This window comes from Ostrinia nubilalis, chromosome 6 (genome assembly GCF_963855985.1).
Source record: "Ostrinia nubilalis chromosome 6, ilOstNubi1.1, whole genome shotgun sequence".
NCBI classification, from domain to species: Eukaryota; Metazoa; Arthropoda; class Insecta; order Lepidoptera; family Crambidae; genus Ostrinia; species Ostrinia nubilalis.
Genome location: NC_087093.1, coordinates 8,571,741 through 8,592,815, shown reverse-complemented (window position 1 = coordinate 8,592,815; position 21,075 = coordinate 8,571,741). Strand labels below are relative to the sequence as shown.

Sequence of the window (21,075 nt, the reverse complement as noted above, 5' to 3'; positions counted from 1 at the left end):
CGTGGTTGCGGTAGTACGTGTTGTCCTGGAAGTGACATAAGATTCCACGCGTGTGTTTATTTCGTGATTTCCGACATTGGATCATTGTAAACATTTTTCACATTTTTTACAGTAATTTCTTCCTAAAACGTTTTACCAGTAATTACACTTATCATTTTTAATGATACCTATGTCAAGAAATAAAGATTTTACATTGGTTTCATTGAATTTGAGCAATTTTATATTTTTTGTTTATTTAGAAAGAGCGAGTCTGCCCACAGAGAGCGAGATAGTGATACTTAGTTTGTGCTTCAAGTAGGTATTCGGAGTGTGGCCTCCATTTTTATCTGTAGCTTCATGAGTAAAACAACAACTATATTATCCACAAGGCTTGAATCCAAAGCCGTAAAACATCGCAAATTAAAACTTCGCAGCCGCTGTCAGTGTCAAACTGTCAACTGTCAATCTTTTAAACTGTCAGTCACACAAAAAATGAGTAAGGGGAAAAAAGTCTGCAAAATGTTTGTTTCGTTCGTCGTGCTTCGTGGTATTTATTTTCTCTAAAAGTGGAATTATATACTTTATGAATGTATGATGAATTTCTTTCTAGTGGTGAAATTAAGTGAAATGTTTTATCGTGACAATTCGTAATCATAATATTTACTAAACAAAGTTGAACTATTTACATTGCTGTTATCATGGAATCCTTCTTTAATATCAAGTGGAAATGGGAAGATATGTGTGGACCGACGGGTCTACAACCATGGAACGACGTGACAAAGGACTTCGGACATTGTTTTCAAGAATTGTTCTTACAAATACCCGTGTACTTCATAATTACCATCGTCTCTGGTTATTATGTAGGCTACAGAAGAGATTGGGTCGTCAGAGAGAAGATGCAAGAGCGAGCGATTATTTTACGAAGTTTTGTAGTGCTCTTTCTTCTGTTTATTCCTATAGTTCAGATATATTTCATCATAACCAAAGCGGACTCTGTTTTCTATCCTGTTGATTACTTTGTTGCTGGATCATCGTGTCTGGCGTGGTTGGTGCACTTTGGTTATGTATTGGCCTTAAAACATCGCCTAGGTTCTAGTGCGCGAGGTCCGACCATACAGCTAGTGTTATGGAGTATGTTGGTAGTGCTGAATGTTATTGCTCTTCGGAGCAGTATTCTGACTGGGGCAGCCTACACCTACATTGTTGCTGCGCTTTGTGGTCATGTTTTGTATTTCTTTACACTTTTACCATCAAGCGACTCAAGGCCGACTTTTTATTCACCTTGCCTTGTGGGTTCACAACATTCACATGTAAGCAATGTTTTATAAGTATTTTTTAGTCTTAGTTGCTAATGAGTTTGAAAACTAACATAAATTATATCTATGATTTAGAGCGAGTACACTCCCCTCCTGCCCCACATGGATGAAGGTATTTTGGGAACTGCTATGCAGGGATCTGGCTGTTTCTCAAAATTGACATTATCTTGGTTAAATCCCTTGCTTGACAAAGGTAAATTTATTTTAATTTTAATTGAAACTTCATTATGACCTTATATGTGATCTAAAATGTAACATTTTTGTTTTAAAAGGTTTAGAAAACAAATTAAATGACCCTGAAGAACTTTTTGACATACCTGCCAAGTACCGCTGCTCCTATGTGGCAGCAAGAATGGACCATGCTCTTGTGGGCAATGTGGACCAGTACCAACAATATGCAGAGGTGCCACATCAGCCATTTATTGCATCAGGTAAACACACTAATAGAAGTTATATCAGATTATTAAACATATTCCATTTGTTAGATAATATATCACACTGCCACTGACAATTTTGTGCCGTAGCAAGCATGTTATTGCGTTTGTTTAATCATAAAAACCAATATATTCAAAAGCTATTAAAGGTGGATGAACAAGAACATAAAAGATGTAAAAAAATCTTAGCAGAGATATTACCTGTGTCAGCAAAAAATTCAGCATAGTAGGATAATTATAACTTTACTAGATTTCATCCATTTATATCTCTTAATCTTATGTTTTATTTTTAGGATATGGCTCAGTAGGAGAAACTGTGCCACAATCTTCAACTCCCGTGACGCCAACATCGCGAGTCCTGGTGCGGCCGCAGCGTCGGCAGAATGTGTCGCTGCTGCGCGCCTTGCACTCCTGCTTTGCTTTTCAGTTCTACAGCATTGGCATCCTGAAGCTTGTATCTGACATGGCAGGGTTTGCAGGACCTATTTTGTTGAACAGATTGGTTGCCTTTGTCCAAGATGAGAGCATTGACGAACATTTGGGGTAAAAATTCATTTTAAACGAATATGTATTTAATTAAACTAGACCTTATTTACAATTTTGTGATTGATTTAACATTTTAAACATTTACTTGCAGGTACACCTATGCTGCTGGTCTCTTGGTAGCTACATTAGTATCCACATTCTTTATTGTGCATTTCAACTGGTTAATGTCATTGGTTGGGCTTAAAATGCGTGGGGCGATTGTCTCTACTATCTTGAGAAAAACTCTGAGCGTGACATCTACCGTGTTGTCCAAAGAATTTAGTGTCGGTGAAATAACGAACTTCATGTCGACAGACACAGACAGAATTATCAACTCTTGTCCCAGTTTTCATGCTCTGTGGAGTATCCCCCTTCAGGTTAGTAAATCTTAGTTTTGGCTAAATATTTTTTTCTTCCAATAACCACATTATAAGATCGAGTTTTATACATTCTATTTCTTTCAGTTGGTTATCACATTGGTTCTGCTATATCAGCAAGTTGGCATATCTTTCCTGGCTGGAGTAGCATTTTCTGTTGTTTTGATACCCATCAATAAAGTCATAGCAAACAAAATCGGCCAACTCAGCACTGAAATGATGAAACACAAGGATGCCCGCGTTAGTTTGATTAGCGACATATTGAAAGGGATTCGAACAATAAAGGTTCATGTTTGGGAGGATTATTTCTTGAGACGAGTATCTGGTAAGTTGTAACGAAATTAATCTTGTTTTTCTTGTGAATCGCCCTTCGTCTCTGCCTCAAATTAAGCGAAGACCATATTGGTGGTTTTCTTTAGCTTTTAATTGGAATTAAGCTTTTCTTCTTTCTTATTTTAATAACAAACGTTTTTAGTTTTTTTTTTCTAATCATAACGTGTTTCGTCAGTGGTTCGAGCGCAGGAGCTGAAGTATTTGCGCCTGCGCAAGTACTTGGACGCCATTTGCGTGGTGCTGTGGGCCACGACGCCGGTCATGGTGGCGGCTCTGACGCTCGGCACGCACGCGCTGCGCGGACAACCTCTGGACGCACCCACCGTAAGTGCTACTTATGACCGTTTTCACCATCAATCCCTAATTTTTAAGTGACCCCTATGAAAACAAAATTCCCTATAAGTGTTACCATAGGGGTCACTTAAAAATTAGGGATTGATGGTGAAAACGGGCATTAGTCTCACAATCGTAAAATAGAGTCGCAATCTATTTTAACTAAAATACAGCTTTATCACAGCTAAAAAAAAATAAGATCATAAGTTTCAATAATTTAACAAATAGTCATTGGTATAAACTTATATTGATTAATAATATTTTCCATGCATAAATAGTTTTCATATTAAAATTGCCCGATATTGTGACTTATTTACAGTCACACTCAAATCTGATATGATAACAAAACAAGGACATTAAGATTACAAATTAATTTATACACTAATATTTTTCAAATTATTTCTATCTTGTAGTGTGTTTAAAATTGGGGTCATGTGTCTTTAAATAATTTTTCATTTTATGTTGCAGGTTTTTACTACTGTAGCACTTATCAACATGCTGATTTCACCATTAAATGCATTCCCATGGGTGCTCAATGGACTCACAGAGGCGTGGGTCTCGATAAAACGTATTCAGAAACTTCTCGACGTATGTTCCATTAATAATTACTAATAACAAAAATAATAATAAAAAACCGCTTTGGCGGGCATTAATTTAATTATGTTAATTGGATCTAAATAAACATTTTGTATCCTTCTTCTAGCTTTCAGATAGTGATTACGAAGATTATTACGATAGAGTGAATACAAACAGAGATGAGGATAAAGTTATCATATTTAAAAACGCCTCATTTACATGGGCGAAACCGTCACAAAAACCAAAACCTACTCCAAAGAAAAGAAAAAATAAAGGAAAGTCAAAGAAAAAGTTATCAAGAGTGAGCATTCAAAGACGCGATTCATCTTCTTCCGCAGAGGCAGGGACACTAGATAGTCCCTTTACATTAAACGATATTTCCCTTGAGATTGGTAGGGAAGATTTAATAGGCATTACAGGAAAAGTCGGCAGTGGGAAGACTTCCCTATTAATGGCTATAATCGGGGAAATGATAAAGAAGGACGGTGATATACAAATACCAGAGAATCTGAATGGTAAGTGATATCTTAAATCAATTGCATTCACGAAGCTAAACAACACGTGAGTCATTATTTGTCGCCGGGAGTGTACCTCATTTGCTTTAATGTTATTGATATCCATGATTCATACTCAATAGCTTTCTATATCCAGAGCTTGTGGTTAGTTATTAAGTTCAATTGAAAGTATGGTTGTAATATTATATTACTTACAGGTTTTGGATACGTTTCTCAGAAGCCATGGTTAATACGCGGCACAATCCGAGATAACATAATATTTGGGAAACCATATGATGAAACTAAATTTAGGACAGTCGTGGATGCCTGCGCCCTTACAGGTAATTTCATGTTTCAAAAAATATTGTAATTTTTACAGGACTTGGAATTGAAATCGGGGATTCCCACTACGCCTACCTTATGTCGCTCGTTTTGTTCTAATACCAAATGATGACACGATGACGCATATTGTGCAAGAAGTTACTGGCCTCGCTGATTAAGTACAGGAAACCGGTTAAATACTATTGACTTTGTATTCCCTACCTGTACAAAGAATTTAAGCAAAAAGCTGAAACATTTGTTATTTTCAACAGAGGACCTGAACATTCTCGGATGGAATGCTTACGTCGGAGAAGGCGGCTGCACGCTAAGCGGCGGCCAGCGGGCGCGGATATCGCTGGCGCGCGCTGTCTATCATGAGAAACAAGGTCAATATTAGCAAACTTCTTGAATAGTGACATTGTTCATATGGATCTGTTTGAACATAATTATCTGTTATCTAGTCACCATAGTCCATAGTGCACACTCAGTTTGTTTGGGTTTTCATTAAATCGGAAGTTGAAAAGACGATTCATTTGAGACTTTCTGTCTTATCTTAAATAATATTATGTTAAACACAAGTACCAGCTAATTTGAAACGTTGTAAACAAACCCGACCCATGATGTGGGTATTATTTACTAATGATTTTTTAAAGATACTAGCTTGGAATTGATAGGTCACATAGTCATACAGATATTGGCATTTTAAATCCAATTTTGATTATCCAAAAACGGAGATGGTCCTTTGAGCCGGATATATCTTAAGCCTTAACCGGTGCCGGTTATTTACCGGGTCGACCGTTGACGAACCGTAGGCTATTCTCACCTTTCTTTCCCACCGCTGCAACTCCTGCATAGCCAGGATCCACAGCTTGACCACCAATAAAAACAGTGAAGCAGTGAAGGTCAAGTTTGTCCCTGGTTTGTTGCCTCGTCAACGCCCGCTCAAAATGTTATTATAGTGTACTTGCTGGACGACGTGCTGGCGGGGCTGGACGGCGCGGTGGCGGCGCACGTGATGCAGCGCTGCGTGCTGGGGCTGCTGCGGCGCGCCACCCGCGTGCTCGTGTCGCACTCGCACCGCCACCTCGTGCGCGCCTCCGCCGTCTGCGTCATGCACGAGGGCCGCATCGTGCGACAAGGTCGGTGGCCCCGTCAACACACTGCCTCACCCGGCACCCCTTGACAACGCGACGCGACCCGATGCGAAAATATCGAGCAGTCGTTGTTATACAGGGTTATTTTTAAAACACCAGCTACCTCGCAGGAGTAGATAGTTGATATCATATACAACAAAATTCGTTCTACAAGTTTTAACATAACTGAAAAGTCGTACAAGAAATATTATTACTTTTGATGTCAGCTATCTAGTCCTGGGAGGTTACTGTTGTTTTACAAATAACCCTGTACAATAGTGGCCAACGTAGCTGTGGGTCATAGCATCTGTCATACATATAGACATTTGATGTAAACTCACAGTCAGCCCTCAGTTACACGTATGAATTGCGACCATTATAGTCTATTACGTATTAATATTAAATTAAACAAAATAGTTAACACACATTCTCTTGCTATCGTGGTATTTCATATCACAAGCAAATTATTGTAATATTTACTAACCCATATAACGCCGTCTAAAGTCCGTGACAATAGTTGCAAGTAAATAAAATCAAACAATGTTGACATTGACTTGCCTATATCTTTAAAGATTTATCTGAACATGTGTGATACATTATTGAGGAGCTGAATCATTATTCCAATTTTACTAACATAATTTATTGACAACATGGCCAGAGGCCTATTGTTGCGTAATATTACGTAGCTTTAGGAAACCGCAATAGATGAAAGAATTACAAGATTATGTTCTGTAGGTCCTCCCGAAACCGTATTGCACAACCTGGAAGAGTTTATGCCGAGCGAGACTGAATCTATTGGTGAAGAACCGCCGCGCGCGCTTGACACGCCACAACGGAGCCAAGACGACAATGTCAGCCGAAACAGCCTGGAAGACGAGGTATGTGTACATAAATTAATTTTTTTAAGATATTTGGTGCGTTTTGCGCATAGTTGGTTGGAAGCGATTGTTAGCTGAGAAACAAACTATACAGTTGTCGGCGAGAACACGTTTGCTAACTTCAATAGTGACGTGTTTCATTCATTTTTTAGCAGTGACAGCGCTTACCGCTTAGCGATCGCCCTTTTACTTACAAAGCTCTTCCAAGCGCTTTTTTCCGCCAAACGCACCCATTGTCGTCGATAGGTAAAAAACTTTAGAGACATATACTTAGGTTTTACCAAATTCGTTTTCTCTTTCAGGAAGCAATGTCGCAAGGAACTGTGAGCTGGTGGGTCATCAGATTGTACCTCCGATCGGTTGGGATCATCCTAACCATTGTTATTCTCATGTCGCTGGTGCTGATGCAAGTCTCACAAAACTTCACATTCCTATGGCTCACGTTCTGGGTCAAGGACAGACCCAGCAACTCCACAAACGCTACTCATTTTGTTGAAAATATGGACGTCCCTCATGAAAACACGACATTGATAGATCATGGGTTTTATGCCGTTGACAATATTGTTCATACGCTGATAAATACTACTTTAGCGTTAGTGTATAACATGAGCAATAACGATACGTCAGTAGCCAATAAAACTAATGAGAATATATTGAGGCCAATGGAAATGCAAGTAGACGCTGTGCCAAGTTACAGCAACAATTTTTACCTGGAAATGTATTTCGCTCTGGCGGGCATCAATCTCGTGTTCACAATAATGCGCGCATTCCTCTTCGCGTATGGAGGCGTGAAAGCTGCGCAGCGTATACACAGGATGCTTTTAAAGACTATTATAAAGGTAAGTTACATAATAAGAAGCTATTTTTACCGCAAGGTTTATTGAAGTACTTAATGACTTTATTTTATTTCAGGCAAAGGTGAAGTTTTTTGACATGACTCCATTGGGTCGCATTTTAAATAGATTCTCTTCCGACACATACACCGTAGACGACTCGCTGCCCTTCATTCTGAACATTTTGCTGGCTCAAACCTTCTCACTGATAGGTAAGAATTTTATTTGTAGGTGCATTTATTATGCCGTTGATACTATAAATCACATAGATAACCTTCTTTTACCAAATGAATTTACCAAATTCATAAATTGTAGTATTTATTAATTTATTTGCGATCTAAGTCCGCATTTTGTACAGTGTTTTATGTCCATATAACTTATGTAACTTATATAAAACTCTTGACGAATTTGGTCATTCGAGCCCGATAAACTTCTATAACCTAAAAATTGTTTCTACGGAATTTTATCTACCTCGGTGACACATCGGGACTATTCCCACCTCTCGTTCCCACCGCTGCAACTGCCACAACCCAACCAATGAAGGCCAAGCTTGTCCCGGGGGAAAGTTAAACTGTCATTGGACCGCAACGAAATTAATCAGAAGAACATAGGAGTTCGAAATTCGGTGACACATGGTTACACTATGACAGGTGCCGTGACGGTGACGGTGTACGGGCTGCCGTGGCTGCTGGCGGCGCTGCTGCCGCTGCTGCTGCTATACCACCGCCTGCAGCGCCGCTACCGCGCCGCCTCGCGCCAGCTGCGCCGCCTGCAGAGCGTCACGCTGTCGCCCGTCTACACGCACTTCAACGACACGCTCGAGGGTCAGTGGCGTTATCATCTTGTACGAACGCTTCTAAAAACTGTACTAGACAGGCTATGTTATTTGAGTTGTTAACAAAATAATCATATGACAAACTATCTGTCGTATCAATAATGGGACAATTAAACGTTGTCATTATTTACATGCGAATCTTAGCAGAACATACGCTTGTAGTTTACTGTATCTTGATGGTATGTCGAACATTCAGAAAACCAGTAACATCTCCTAGATCAGTCTGGTTTTTAAAGACCTTAAAAACTTGTGTATTGTGCGCAATCTATCCTTATCGAGAATCTGAGATAAAACGTCGGCAACAAATAGACTATTTGACACTACATTGACGTTCTTTTTCAAACTGTCAAAACGAGACTGCCATAGATTTTTTATGGCAATACAACCAAGTGACGTCATTTGTCAACGCAAACTACTTTTTTCAATTACAATGCAACCAAAAATCTTAATTTCCAGGTGATTTAAAATTAATTAAATTTTTAAGACCAGAATGAAGTGTTTTGTTTTAAGAGCGTTTACGTCTAGCGTGGCATGTCAAGTTTAGGTAATTTCGATGCTATTTTTATTCACACTAAAATAATTATGACTGTGTGCGTGTTCTCACGCTCTATAGTCAAACCAAAATACTTTGATCCACCATCGTAAAAGTGTGCCAGGCTGTCAAGTGACAGCCCAAATAAACTATAAAATCTTCAAATCTTTCAACACCGACTCCATAATTATAAATAATGGTATGACTTACTTGACTTATGGTCCTATGTCCCCTAGATGGGGCAGAGGGCGTCCACAACAGTCCTCCATCTCGTTCGGTCTTGAGCTTCTCGCTTGATCTCGCTCCAGGTTTTGCCGATCTTCTTCGCCTCGTCCGCTACAGTGCGCCGCCAAGTTTGCCTGGGTCGACCACGTTTGCGTTTTCCTTGGGGATTCCAATCCAGAGCCTGCTTAGGGATGTGATCGGGGTCCCTTCGGAGAGTGTGGCCGATCCAGTTCCACTTGCGGCGCTTGATCTGCTGGTCGATCGGAATTTCGTGGCAGCGTTCCAATAGCTCGACGTTGGAGATTTTCTCGGGCCAGTATATGCCGAGAATTCGGCGAAGGCAGCGGTTGATGAAGACCTGCAGCTGGTGCGAGATAACCTTGGTGACCTTCCACGTTTCACACCCATAGAGCAGAACGGATTTAACGTTGGACCCGAATATTTTGATCTTGACCCTTCGGGTCAATTTCCGTGACTGCCATATGGGGCGAAGTTGTGCGAAGGTAGCTCTGGCCTTGGCAATGCGCGAAGTGATGTCCTCTTCAGTACCTCCAGTTTCTGACACGACGCTCCCGTATATAATGGTATACATTAGTCCTAATCAATAATAAATACGTAAATTCTTTATCAAATAGTAAATTATCAAAGGTTTTTTACTATTTTGAGAATATTTTATACAGCCTATGTTCAGCAGAAAAAAATTTGAATTTTAATGGTGAGTGAGAGATTTTTTCAAATCGGTTCTATTCAAAACAAACTTTTCCTGTTTGCTATTCTTTTTTTATCCGGAAAATGCATAACATTTCATACCCACCAGCTGCGGGGGCAGTTAGTGGGTTATGTGGGGTTCTTCCTACCAGAAGGTGGGTAGCCCCTACACCCACTAAAAACCTGACTGTTTCTGCCATGATCGCCATTGGCTGTTGCCTGTAGCATTCGTCCTTAGCCGCCACCAGACACCTTCATGTCTAGCGACCGAGGCCTGTTAGGAAGGGACAGTTGGAGACCATAAGCTGTCCTCTTGCGCCCAGGGTGTCGGCGGCGGATAACCGGAGTGTCGGCTGAGACCTCTCGCTCCCCCTTTCCACTGCTTCTTTCTGTGAAAGAACACTTTCACAGAAAGTAAGCACACTATACCATAAGATTATTTGTCTCTACATATATTTTATACCTACTAATGTAGATATTGTTTCCGAAAGCGAGCGGGTTCATTCCGTACCTGTACGTTTCATGCGTTATCTAGCAAAAGCTGAAAATCAGTGTTCTGCCCTTTTGAGGGTAGTGTTTATACTGAGCTCTTTGCTTTTTGCATCGCTGCGGCACACATCACTCTGACGCAGGGAACTATTTGAAACGCTAGTCATCTTTATCTTATGTTGTTTTGTCACTTTTGTTATGTTGCAACTGTTGAAATTATTAATAACCTGTGTAACAAAATACCAGTGGTGTCACCTAGTGTGTTTCTTGACTAACTAACTTTATTTCGATATTGAATTGAATTTCCCCGCTTTTAAAACTTTTATCAAAATTTATCCAATCCCGCAAAATTCGTTTGTAGGTAATCAAAATTATTTTTCCTCTCCCAATCCTTCATCCTACCTACCCTTTTTTTCCCTTACATTTTAATTTCTATATTATGTATTTATTTGTGTTGTCTCAATTTGTGTTGTCTTTTTTGTTTTAGGTACTCACACAAATAATTTTGCTTTTAATTAGAAATGTAAATACTTTTGTTTTTTTAAACCCTGTTACACTCTGTCAAAGCTGTTTACGTGACATTGGCGAAATCATGGTTCTCAATACCAAGTCGTTGCCAAAATAAAAGAAGAAGAAGAAGAAGATGAATTGAATTTCAATAGCAACTATACATAATGTGTGTGTTAAAAGCATTAATAAAAGTGTGTTACAACAAATAAACAGTTTATCTATCTATCTCACGCCTCTTCCCGATTGGTAGGGAGAGGTCATTTCCAACCGCGCCGCTCGTTCGCTTAGACTGGGCACTGTTGGAGCGTGTCAGTCTGCTGCGGTGACTCACGTGCCAAGACTGCAGCCTATACGGTGGAGGAATGGCCCGAAGCACCCATGGCCCGGTAGAACCTGGGTCGCCCTTTGTGTGAGGCGATCATGCCGTCGCACCCACTCCTCTAATACAGGCAGAACTGCCTCTATGGTGCGACGTAAAATTTGGCTGACGGCCAGGCGTACCCTTCAGCACTCTGGGGCCTAGATCCTCAAGCCTCTACCTTTTGGTTTCCACCTCTCGTGGTGCACGTACACGTACATTTCCCCTTGGGACCTATGGTCACCTCGCAACTGGCGTCTATTCTCGGTTGTCGACACTAGCTTTGTCGCCACTGAGGATAAATGGCATAAATAATATCGATTGTCACCAGTGGTGACACATACTTTCCCAGTTGTAGCTACAGGCTTTCTCACAACTTAGGTATGACAAATTAGAATAATACATCCCAATTATGCCTAGTGGGGACGTACACAAATATTGACGCAAATGTCATCGTGCATGACATACGTAAAGTAAAAGTCAAGTAAGACCAGATGAATACAAATATTATTAATTTTATTTTGAACTAGCGGCCGCCAGCGACTTCGTACGCGTGGACCTCGTTTTACTCCTTAGTTCGTAAAATCTGTTGTTTGATATCATTTTGATAGATGGCGTTTCACGGCTTCCCCCGCATGAATATTTACGAACGTCAAAAACAGTAGTTTGTCCAGCACTGTAGATTTTAACCAATGACGATAGATTGCGCTTTTTAGACACGTCTTATTTATTTATTGAAATTTATTTGTCACATATCGTCATAAATTATAGCCTATAATTATGTTAATCTGGTTTATAAACAATAATACTGTAACGTTTCAACAAAATCCGTTCAGTAGTTTTTGAGTGAAAGAGTAACAAACATCCAGACATCCAAACTTTCGCATTTATAATATTAGTAGGATTGTTATACGTCGCCACTAATGACAATAATTTTTTCCCCATTTATCCTCAGTAGGGACATAGTCAGTGTCCACAACCGGGAATAGACGGACTGCGGATACTATGCGGTATCCACGAATTACCTCAGCCTGTGCCTCAGTGATATCATTCGTTGCGCTTTTTTGAACAGTAGGATGCTCCACGACTACACAGCACTGTGCCATACTCGAGCCCCATATAGGACCATATAACGCGCGACGCAAAAGTATAGTCAGCGACTCAGTGCAGCCGGGCCTCCGAGATTAGGCATCAACCGGCTTAGTGCGCCGGCGGTAGCCAAAAGCTTAGGGGTGAGACGATTCAAGTGACCGTCAAATGACCACTGTCCAACTAACTACAATCCGAGGTACCTACCGCAAAGATTTTCCAACTGTAATATGTTGTGTATGTTCCCTCTACAACTAGGTGGTACCCTGCTGGCAGAGCATTCCTATTAACTATTCTGTAACCACCTATTTATGGCAAATAAATTATTAGTATTATTCCTCTTTATAATATTAGTAAAATTACAATGAATTATTTTAAATTTCAAAGTAAATATTTTAGATAAGATATTCTTCTATTATATTAAGCTATTTTTGTGTTGAATAAAGGAAGAATATTGGTGAAAAAATCACTTTGATTTTTGGATATTTCACGTTTTTTTAATTTGTGATTTCTTATTGTAAAATGCTTAAATCTAAAAATTTTCTCAGATAACTATTTACCCAAGGATCTATGCTATAGGATATAAATGTTTGTTAAATCGTTTTCACAGTATTCTAATAAAAATTTCAGCTTGTAAACTGACGCTAAAGTGGAAATTTACAAAACCTGTGTGGACTTATCTCGATAGAATTCTTGAATACTAAACTAATCGCAATATTTTCTCAATTAACTATTTAGACGACGAAATTGCCTAACTATTTATGCCTATAACATATTTGTAGTAGTACTGGTTAATGATTGTAACGAGTTGAAAAAGTACTGTTTTTGCGCCAAACGGCGTAAACGCTCTTAAGTTGTGATTTTCGAAATCTGTCGTATAATAATGGTGTCAAATAGTCTATTGTGCGCAATCTATCCTTATAGAAAATCTGAGATAAAACATCGGTATGATATTGACCGTGTGTGAATAACTTCAAATCTATGGATCATGCGTGGTCTGAGATAAACTGATTTTATTATGATAACTGCAGGGTTGACAATAATCCGCGCGATGAGCGCGAGCGGGCGCTGGGCGGACGCGGGCGACGAGCTGGTGGAGGGCTGGCAGCGCGCGGCGCTGTGCGCGGCCGGCGCCGCACAGTGGCTGGCGCTGCGCCTGCAGGCCGGCGCCGCCGCCGTCGTGGCCGCCGCCGCCGCGCTGGCCGTGCTGCAGCGAGCCGTGCACGCCGCGGACCCAGGTGGGTACTGTGGAGGCTGTGACGTCATATAGTTGCTGGTGGAGGGCTGGCAGCGCGCGGCCGGCGCCGCACAGTGGCTGGCGCTGCGCCTGCAGGCCGGCGCCGCCGCCGTCGTGGCCGCCGCCGCCGCGCTGGCCGTGCTGCAGCGAGCCGTGCACGCCGCGGACCCAGGTGGGTACTGTGGAGGCTGTGACGTCATATAGTTGCTGGTGGAGGGCTGGCAGCGCGCGGCCGGCGCCGCACAGTGGCTGGCGCTGCGCCTGCAGGCCGGCGCCGCCGCCGTCGTGGCCGCCGCCGCCGCGCTGGCCGTGCTGCAGCGAGCCGTGCACGCCGCGGACCCAGGTGGGTACTGTGGAGGCTGTGACGTCATATAGTTGCTGGTGGAGGGCTGGTAGCGCGCGGCGCTGTGCGCGGCCGGCGCCGCACAGTGGCTGGCGCTGCGCCTGCAGGCCGGCGCCGCCGCCGTCGTGGCCGCCGCCGCCGCGCTGGCCGTGCTGCAGCGAGCCGTGCACGCCGCGGACCCAGGTGGGTACTGTGGAGGCTGTGACGTCATATAGTTGCTGGTGGAGGGCTGGCAGCGCGCGGCCGGCGCCGCACAGTGGCTGGCGCTGCGCCTGCAGGCCGGCGCCGCCGCCGTCGTGGCCGCCGCCGCCGCGCTGGCCGTGCTGCAGCGAGCCGTGCACGCCGCGGACCCAGGTGGGTACTGTGGAGGCTGTGACGTCATATAGTTGCTGGTGGAGGGCTGGTAGCGCGCGGCGCTGTGCGCGGCCGGCGCCGCACAGTGGCTGGCGCTGCGCCTGCAGGCCGGCGCCGCCGCCGTCGTGGCCGCCGCCGCCGCGCTGGCCGTGCTGCAGCGAGCCGTGCACGCCGCGGACCCAGGTGGGTACTGTGGAGGCTGTGACGTCATATAGTTGCTGGTGGAGGGCTGGCAGCGCGCGGCCGGCGCCGCACAGTGGCTGGCGCTGCGCCTGCAGGCCGGCGCCGCCGCCGTCGTGGCCGCCGCCGCCGCGCTGGCCGTGCTGCAGCGAGCCGTGCACGCCGCGGACCCAGGTGGGTACTGTGGAGGCTGTGACGTCATATAGTTGCTGGTGGAGGGCTGGCAGCGCGCGGCCGGCGCCGCACAGTGGCTGGCGCTGCGCCTGCAGGCCGGCGCCGCCGCCGTCGTGGCCGCCGCCGCCGCGCTGGCCGTGCTGCAGCGAGCCGTGCACGCCGCGGACCCAGGTGGGTACTGTGGAGTCTGTGACGTCATATAGTTGCTGGTGGAGGGCTGGCAGCGCGCGGGTGAAGTTTCGACTTTTTTTAGGGGTTTCCCGGAAATTATTCGAACTTTTATAAACCATCCTTGAACTTCAACAACATTTTTAAAAAATTGAAAAATTGGCATTGGTCCAGGCCTCAGATCATAGAAAGAGAATAGATATGAAGTCGCGCGTAACTACAACGAGAACCAGTGTCCCCACATTTCCCCCACCACAGCTCCCACACACACATTCAACTGTGTAAAAACAAAGCGACTGAGAGTCTACGACAACATGTGCAACCGGCTTAAAAGTGCTGTGATTGGCCAGAAGGCGTGCCTTATGGCCAGTCAATGGCCGCGTGACGTGACGCACACTTTGAAAAAAAGCAATTAGAGAGAAGAAAGATAAAATGGAGTCGATAAGATATCGATACTTTAAATCCTGGGGGCAAGGCTCGAAATTGGTTTAAAAAATGCTTGTATGAAAACCTTTTTATTATTATACGTTATTATTATGTTCTTTAACGATTTTTGCATAAAGGAGTCAGTTCCATTTTGTATGGACGAAAAACTCAGAATCAATTATTGGGACTAAATGAAGTTACCTTATATTAATTTACCCCAACCAAAGCTCAATGTCGTTATCGATGGAGTATAGAAGTTATAGACTGACAAAGTTTGTATGAAAAGTCATGGGCTTAACCCATGACTTTTAGGTACAGTCGCAGAATGAAAAGGTTCGTCACCTTAGTGTCGGTTTTCGCTTGCACTAGGTACTGTAAGAGTCAAACCTGCCAACATAACAGTGCAAGAAACAGTGCTGCTAACATTAAAATAAATATGACGTTTGCTAACGAATAAGGTTTTGCTTGTTTATTTTTCTACTTCTTCTTCTTTTATTTTGGCCACAACTTGGTTTTGAGAACCACGATTTCGCCAATGTCACGTAATCAGCTATAGTTCCAAAATACTGGACTGTCCTGTCGATGACATTGACAGTGGGGCGCCACCGTCTATACCGGATCGCTGGTTCAGATTTTTGCCATGTTGGAAACCATATAGTTGAACGATGGTAGCGCCCCCCTGTCATTGAGTTTGGTGGGACAGTTCAGCGTGGGTCATCTATATCAGTGCAATGCAATGATGACATTGACCAATTGACAATAGTTTTTTTTATTTAATAGAAATAATAATGGCAGGTTGAACCAACAAGAAGGTTTTAGTTTATCAATCATAATAATCTTCTTGACAAGATAAATCGTCAAACAACTTTGATCTGAATAATTTTGAACTTTACTGACGAACCGTTTGGTGTAGTGGTTCGAAACGGACTACTATTCCGGAGGTTGCGGGTTCGATTCCCGCACAGTACAAACATTTGTGTGCATGAACATATTTGTTTGTATTGGACTGGGTGTTTTCTATGTATAATATGTATGTATTTACAAAAAAAAAAGTATTTAAGTATGTTTATATCCGTCGTCTAGTACCCATAGTACAAGCTTTGCTTAGTTTGGGACTAGAGGCGCAGTGTAAAATGTCCAAGGATATTTATTTATTTATTTATTTATTAGTTAAAGATTATTTTCTTTAAGTCGAGATTATTCTGTAACATAGTTTCAAAAGGTAATATGTGCTCGCGATTCGTTGAAGGAATCAATTTGAAAACTGACGAACCTTTTCATTCCGTGACTGTACTTGCGATTTTACCAGTATTTACAATATTGGTAATATATTATTATTTACTTTAATAATAATAACAGGATCACTGTAATTATTATTAACTACTATCGCGCATTAACTTTTTAATTATGGCGAAATTCGTACCGCCTATGTTTATCAAAAATAATGCCTATATTAGGCTTTCAACTAGCCCTTATAGTAATTACATAGTTGACAGTTACTAATCCCTTCTACTATTGTTATTGTTTTTGTAAAAACTTAAAAATCGCAAGCAACTCATGATTTTTTCATTCAAAATTAGAAAATAGAAAATAATAATTTACTTCTATTTATCGATAATAGGAAACCGTATTAGAACACGAGCCCTGCACTATGTTACGACCGGCACATGCGGCCGTACTGTGTATTTTCACGCGTCAGTGGATATCGGAAGAAATAAAATACATTGCGCAGTAGTTACGCATGACATAAAGTGGTTGCTAACTAAATCGTCAATGTACAACGTGTTTGAATTTTTATCATCACTAATTTCGATATCGCAGTAAATGTCACGGCACTGAATTCGTTCGTAAAAATGTTTAGTTTTTTTTATTTATAAGCAAAATACCAATGGATTTGCAATACTTACATGTGGTAAATGACTTCATTGTTCCTGTAGTTCTTCGTTTCACTTATGTTATTGCACGTTACGACGCATTATCCAACAATATCGGAGAACATTTCCTCAGTACGACTGAATCGCGACTAACCTGGCGTCGCGGGCGATGTTCGTTTCTGGGCATATCGCGGAGACACGCGCCACGCCCCCGTTTCACATCTATTCCCTTCTATGATCTGAGGTCCAGGCGTTGTTGAGTTATGCGCTTACCAACACATTTTGCGATTCATTTTTTTACTATGCATTTGACAATTTGTAAGCACTATTTAATAGTCCATGCATATAAATGAATTTTGACTTTCACTTTATAAGCCGTGTCAAATGAAAAGGGTATTTCCATTCCACCAATTTGTTGACACTGTTCGGTGATATGATCAAATTACACAGTTAATCGCCAACAGATAACAATAATATCCTAACGATGTCTTATCCGACAGTCATATTAAATTTTTATTTTTTTTTAATAACGCTCCGTTAGCAATCGAATCGATCAGATATGAAGATTGAGATAGCCTAGATTTACAAAAATGCCATATTCTATTGATGCGGTCTATAGGCGCAGTTTATGTACAGTCATGTAATAGACTATACCATGTCCTCAGGTCTGGTGGGTCTCGCCATATCGTACGCGCTGTCGATGACGTCAATGCTCAGCGGCGTCCTCAATGCCTTCACTGAGACTGAGAGGGAGATGATCGCCGTCGAGAGAGTCGGCGAATACATAACACAGGTATTTAATAAATCAAGTTGGTTATTGTATAATGTTCTGAATGGTTTACTTAAGGATTAACTTATGTTTTTCAATGTCAGGTTGAGAGCGAAACGATAAGTGGGGATGCACCGCCGTATGGTTGGCCGTCTCAAGGCGTGATAGAATTCAAAAATGTATCACTAAAATACAGGTAATTAATTCGCTACATTATTCGATTTTCGATCTCTATTACGTATATTTCAACTACATACTCCTCTAATAAGCAGACAATTAGATTTTTAATAACATTTACAGTAATCGTGACAGCGGCACACTCGCGCTAAACGACGTGTCGTTCTCGAGTTGGCCGAGCGAGAAGATGGCTGTGGTCGGGCGCACCGGATCCGGCAAGAGCTCGATGCTGCAGGCCATATTGAGGCTTGTGCCCTTGACGCAAGGGCAAATTGTGATTGACGGTGTCGACCTTTCCAAGCTTAATTTACAAGCTCTAAGGTATGTGTGAAAGATAATTAACTAGGGTGGGTTGTTGCACCATCTTACATTAACTTTGAAAACCGTCAAAAATCTGCCAAACTCCATACAAAAACACGTTAATGTTGCATTCACGGTTAAAGTTAGGTGGTGCAAATCAGCCTAAGTGGTCCCATGAGACAGATATCAATTGTTTTCTATAATTACTCGATTCACTGGTATTTGAAGGGCTACTGTGATTAGCATTTTTGTTAAAAGCTGCTGATCAGGCACAGTAGAAATTCGACTAATTTTAGATTTTGTAAGACTGTCATTGTCAACCAATCAGCATCGCCGAGGTGGATCTATTAATAACTCGTTCTTTCTGGGGGCTTAGTGTGAGTTTACATCAAACGTCAAAAAACGACATTAAATATATGACGGATTGTACAGCGCCCTAGCGGGGATAGTTTGAAGAACTTAAATCTTCATAGATTTTTTGAACCACTCGATATCGAATACGTTTGATGTAAACTCACAGTGTGTCTCACACTAAGCCCCCTGTTTATGTTTTCCTTACTCGTTTCTCACCATCGTCGCGGTTCCCCAGGTCGCGCATCGGCGTGATTCCGCAGGAGCCGTTCATCTTCGCGGGCAGCATCCGCGAGAATGTTGACCCGCTGCAAGTGTATTTGGACTCGGAGCTGTGGCGTGCCTTAGAGCTGTGCGGAGCGCGCGCGTATGTAGTCGCGCGCGGAGGGCTGGACGCGCCCGCTGACGGGCTCGCACGCGGCCACGCGCAGCTGCTGTGCCTGGCGCGCGCGCTGCTGCAGCGAGCTAAGGTGAGCTTATGGAAGGACTGCTATTAAACTAAGGGTGTGTCCGTGGCTCTAACATGTACCCGCTCCAAGTATATTTGGACTCGGAGCTGTGGCGCGCGCTGGAGCTGTGCGGCGCGCGCGCGTATGTGGTCGCGCGCGGAGGGCTGGATGCGCCCGCTGACGGGCTTGCACGCGGCCACGCGCAGCTGCTGTGCCTTGCGCGCGCGCTACTGCAGCGAGCTAAGGTAAGCTTATGGAAGGACTGCTATTAAACTAAGGGTGTGTCCGTGGCTCTAACATGTACCCGCTCCAAGTATATTTGGACTTGGAGCTGTGACGTGCCTTAGAGCTATGCGCCCGCTGACGGGCTCGCACGCGGACACGCGCAGCTGCTGTGCCTTGCGCGCGCGCTGCTGCAGCGAGCTAAGGTTAGACTGCCATTAAATTAGCGTTTGAACGTGGACCCGCTGCAAGTGTACCTGGACTCGGAGCTGTAGCGCGCGCGCTGCTACAGCGAGGTAAGGTAATCTTATTGAAAAACTGCTATTTAACTAAGGTTATGATAACATGAACCCTCTCCAAGTATACTTGGATTCGGAGCTTTGGCGTGCACTGGCGCTGCTACAGCAGGCTAAGATAAGACTGCTATTTAATTAAGTTTTGAACGTTGTCCCGCTGTAAGTATACTTGGACACGGAGCTGTGCGGCGCAAGATCCATATTTTTTTACGTGAAGAAGTAACAAAAATGTAAAAATAACGGGCGTGGTTTTCCAGATACTAATAAAAGGACGCCGCATTAATCGACGATATTTGAGCTACAATGCTCAATTAACTTGATATCAGTCTATAATCCCCACAGGGTTGTCATTGTAATATTTACGCGTGTATGCGATCTTTAAATGGACAATATTCGCCGCAGATCGTGCTAGTGGACGAGGCCACAGCGAACCTTGACCAGGAGATGGAGCGCGTGATCCTGGACACGCTGCGCTGCTCCTTCGGCGGCTCCACCGTGGTGTACGTGGCGCACCGCGCGGCCGGCGTGCTGGAGTGCGCGCGCGCGCTCGTGCTGGGACAGGGCCGCGTGCTGGAGTTCGACGTGCCAGCGCGCGCGCTCGACGACCCCACCTCGCATCTGTACGCGCTACTCTACGCGCATTGATGTCCCTACCGGGAGAGCATACGGTGTACGTTACCTTTTATAACTTTACTTATCCCGCGTTTACACTATCGAGCACGCCATTCGCCTTATGACTCGCGAAACATTAGTATGGGAGACATGGGAGTGCCGTCGCCAACCGTCGCGAGCAATGTTTTATGACAAACTATTTGCCGAGACGAACGGGAGTCTCGAGTCGCGACTCGCACGAATGTTTAAATGCGGTAATAAATTATTTTATTTAAAAAAAATTGTTAAGCTCCGCCCACATACACTGACGAGCGCTGACCGTCAACTTAAAGCTGCGGATACACTAGATAACAAATACGTTTCTTCTTTCTATTATATCTATCTTTCTCTATGACTCCTAAAATAAGTGACTCTGTAACGTTGTGCAGTATCCACCACTCCACTCTGAGAGCGAGTGCTCTGCTGCCGTGCTGATTTCATACGTCATTGTATTTTGAACATTTTGCTGGGTTATTATTTCAGAAATCATTCATTTTTCTATTTCATAATTCGATTTCATGTGTCACTAGTGTATCCAAGACTTAAATAAAAGTAGCGAAAAGGCTATGATCAAATTTCAAAATGTGGTAACAATCATGGTGTGTGTAACAAATTTGATTATTATGACATGACGAATGGCTCGTGATTTGATTTATTAATATCTTATGAAATTAGAAATTACGCAATATAATTTAAACTGCGTTATTTTACTATAATTAGGCGATTTCATTTGGTCTTTCTAAGAAATCAGAATTATCAAACTTTACTGTAACTAATATAGCAACTATTTAATGTGTTTTATTTTTGTGTGGCGTCTTAATGTGAT

At 42.9% G+C, this 21,075-nt stretch overlaps 1 protein-coding gene across 1 annotated transcript; it reads left to right on the top strand.

Moving 5' to 3' along the window:
- Positions 1-447: 447 nt before the first annotated feature.
- LOC135072549 (ATP-binding cassette sub-family C member 10) lies at positions 448-20,346 on the top strand. Its single transcript, XM_063966505.1, has 22 exons — positions 448-1,289; positions 1,371-1,488; positions 1,568-1,726; positions 2,023-2,272; positions 2,367-2,631; positions 2,719-2,956; positions 3,140-3,288; positions 3,766-3,885; positions 4,001-4,388; positions 4,586-4,708; positions 4,961-5,074; positions 5,648-5,827; positions 6,557-6,699; positions 7,002-7,538; positions 7,612-7,744; positions 8,183-8,356; positions 13,310-13,516; positions 17,700-17,827; positions 17,908-17,999; positions 18,104-18,301; positions 18,870-19,101; positions 20,133-20,346. Exons 1-22 carry the CDS (start codon positions 678-680, stop codon positions 20,241-20,243), a joined length of 4,671 nt encoding a protein of 1,556 aa, XP_063822575.1. The 5' UTR covers positions 448-677; the 3' UTR covers positions 20,244-20,346.
- The last annotated feature ends 729 nt before the right edge of the window (positions 20,347-21,075 follow it).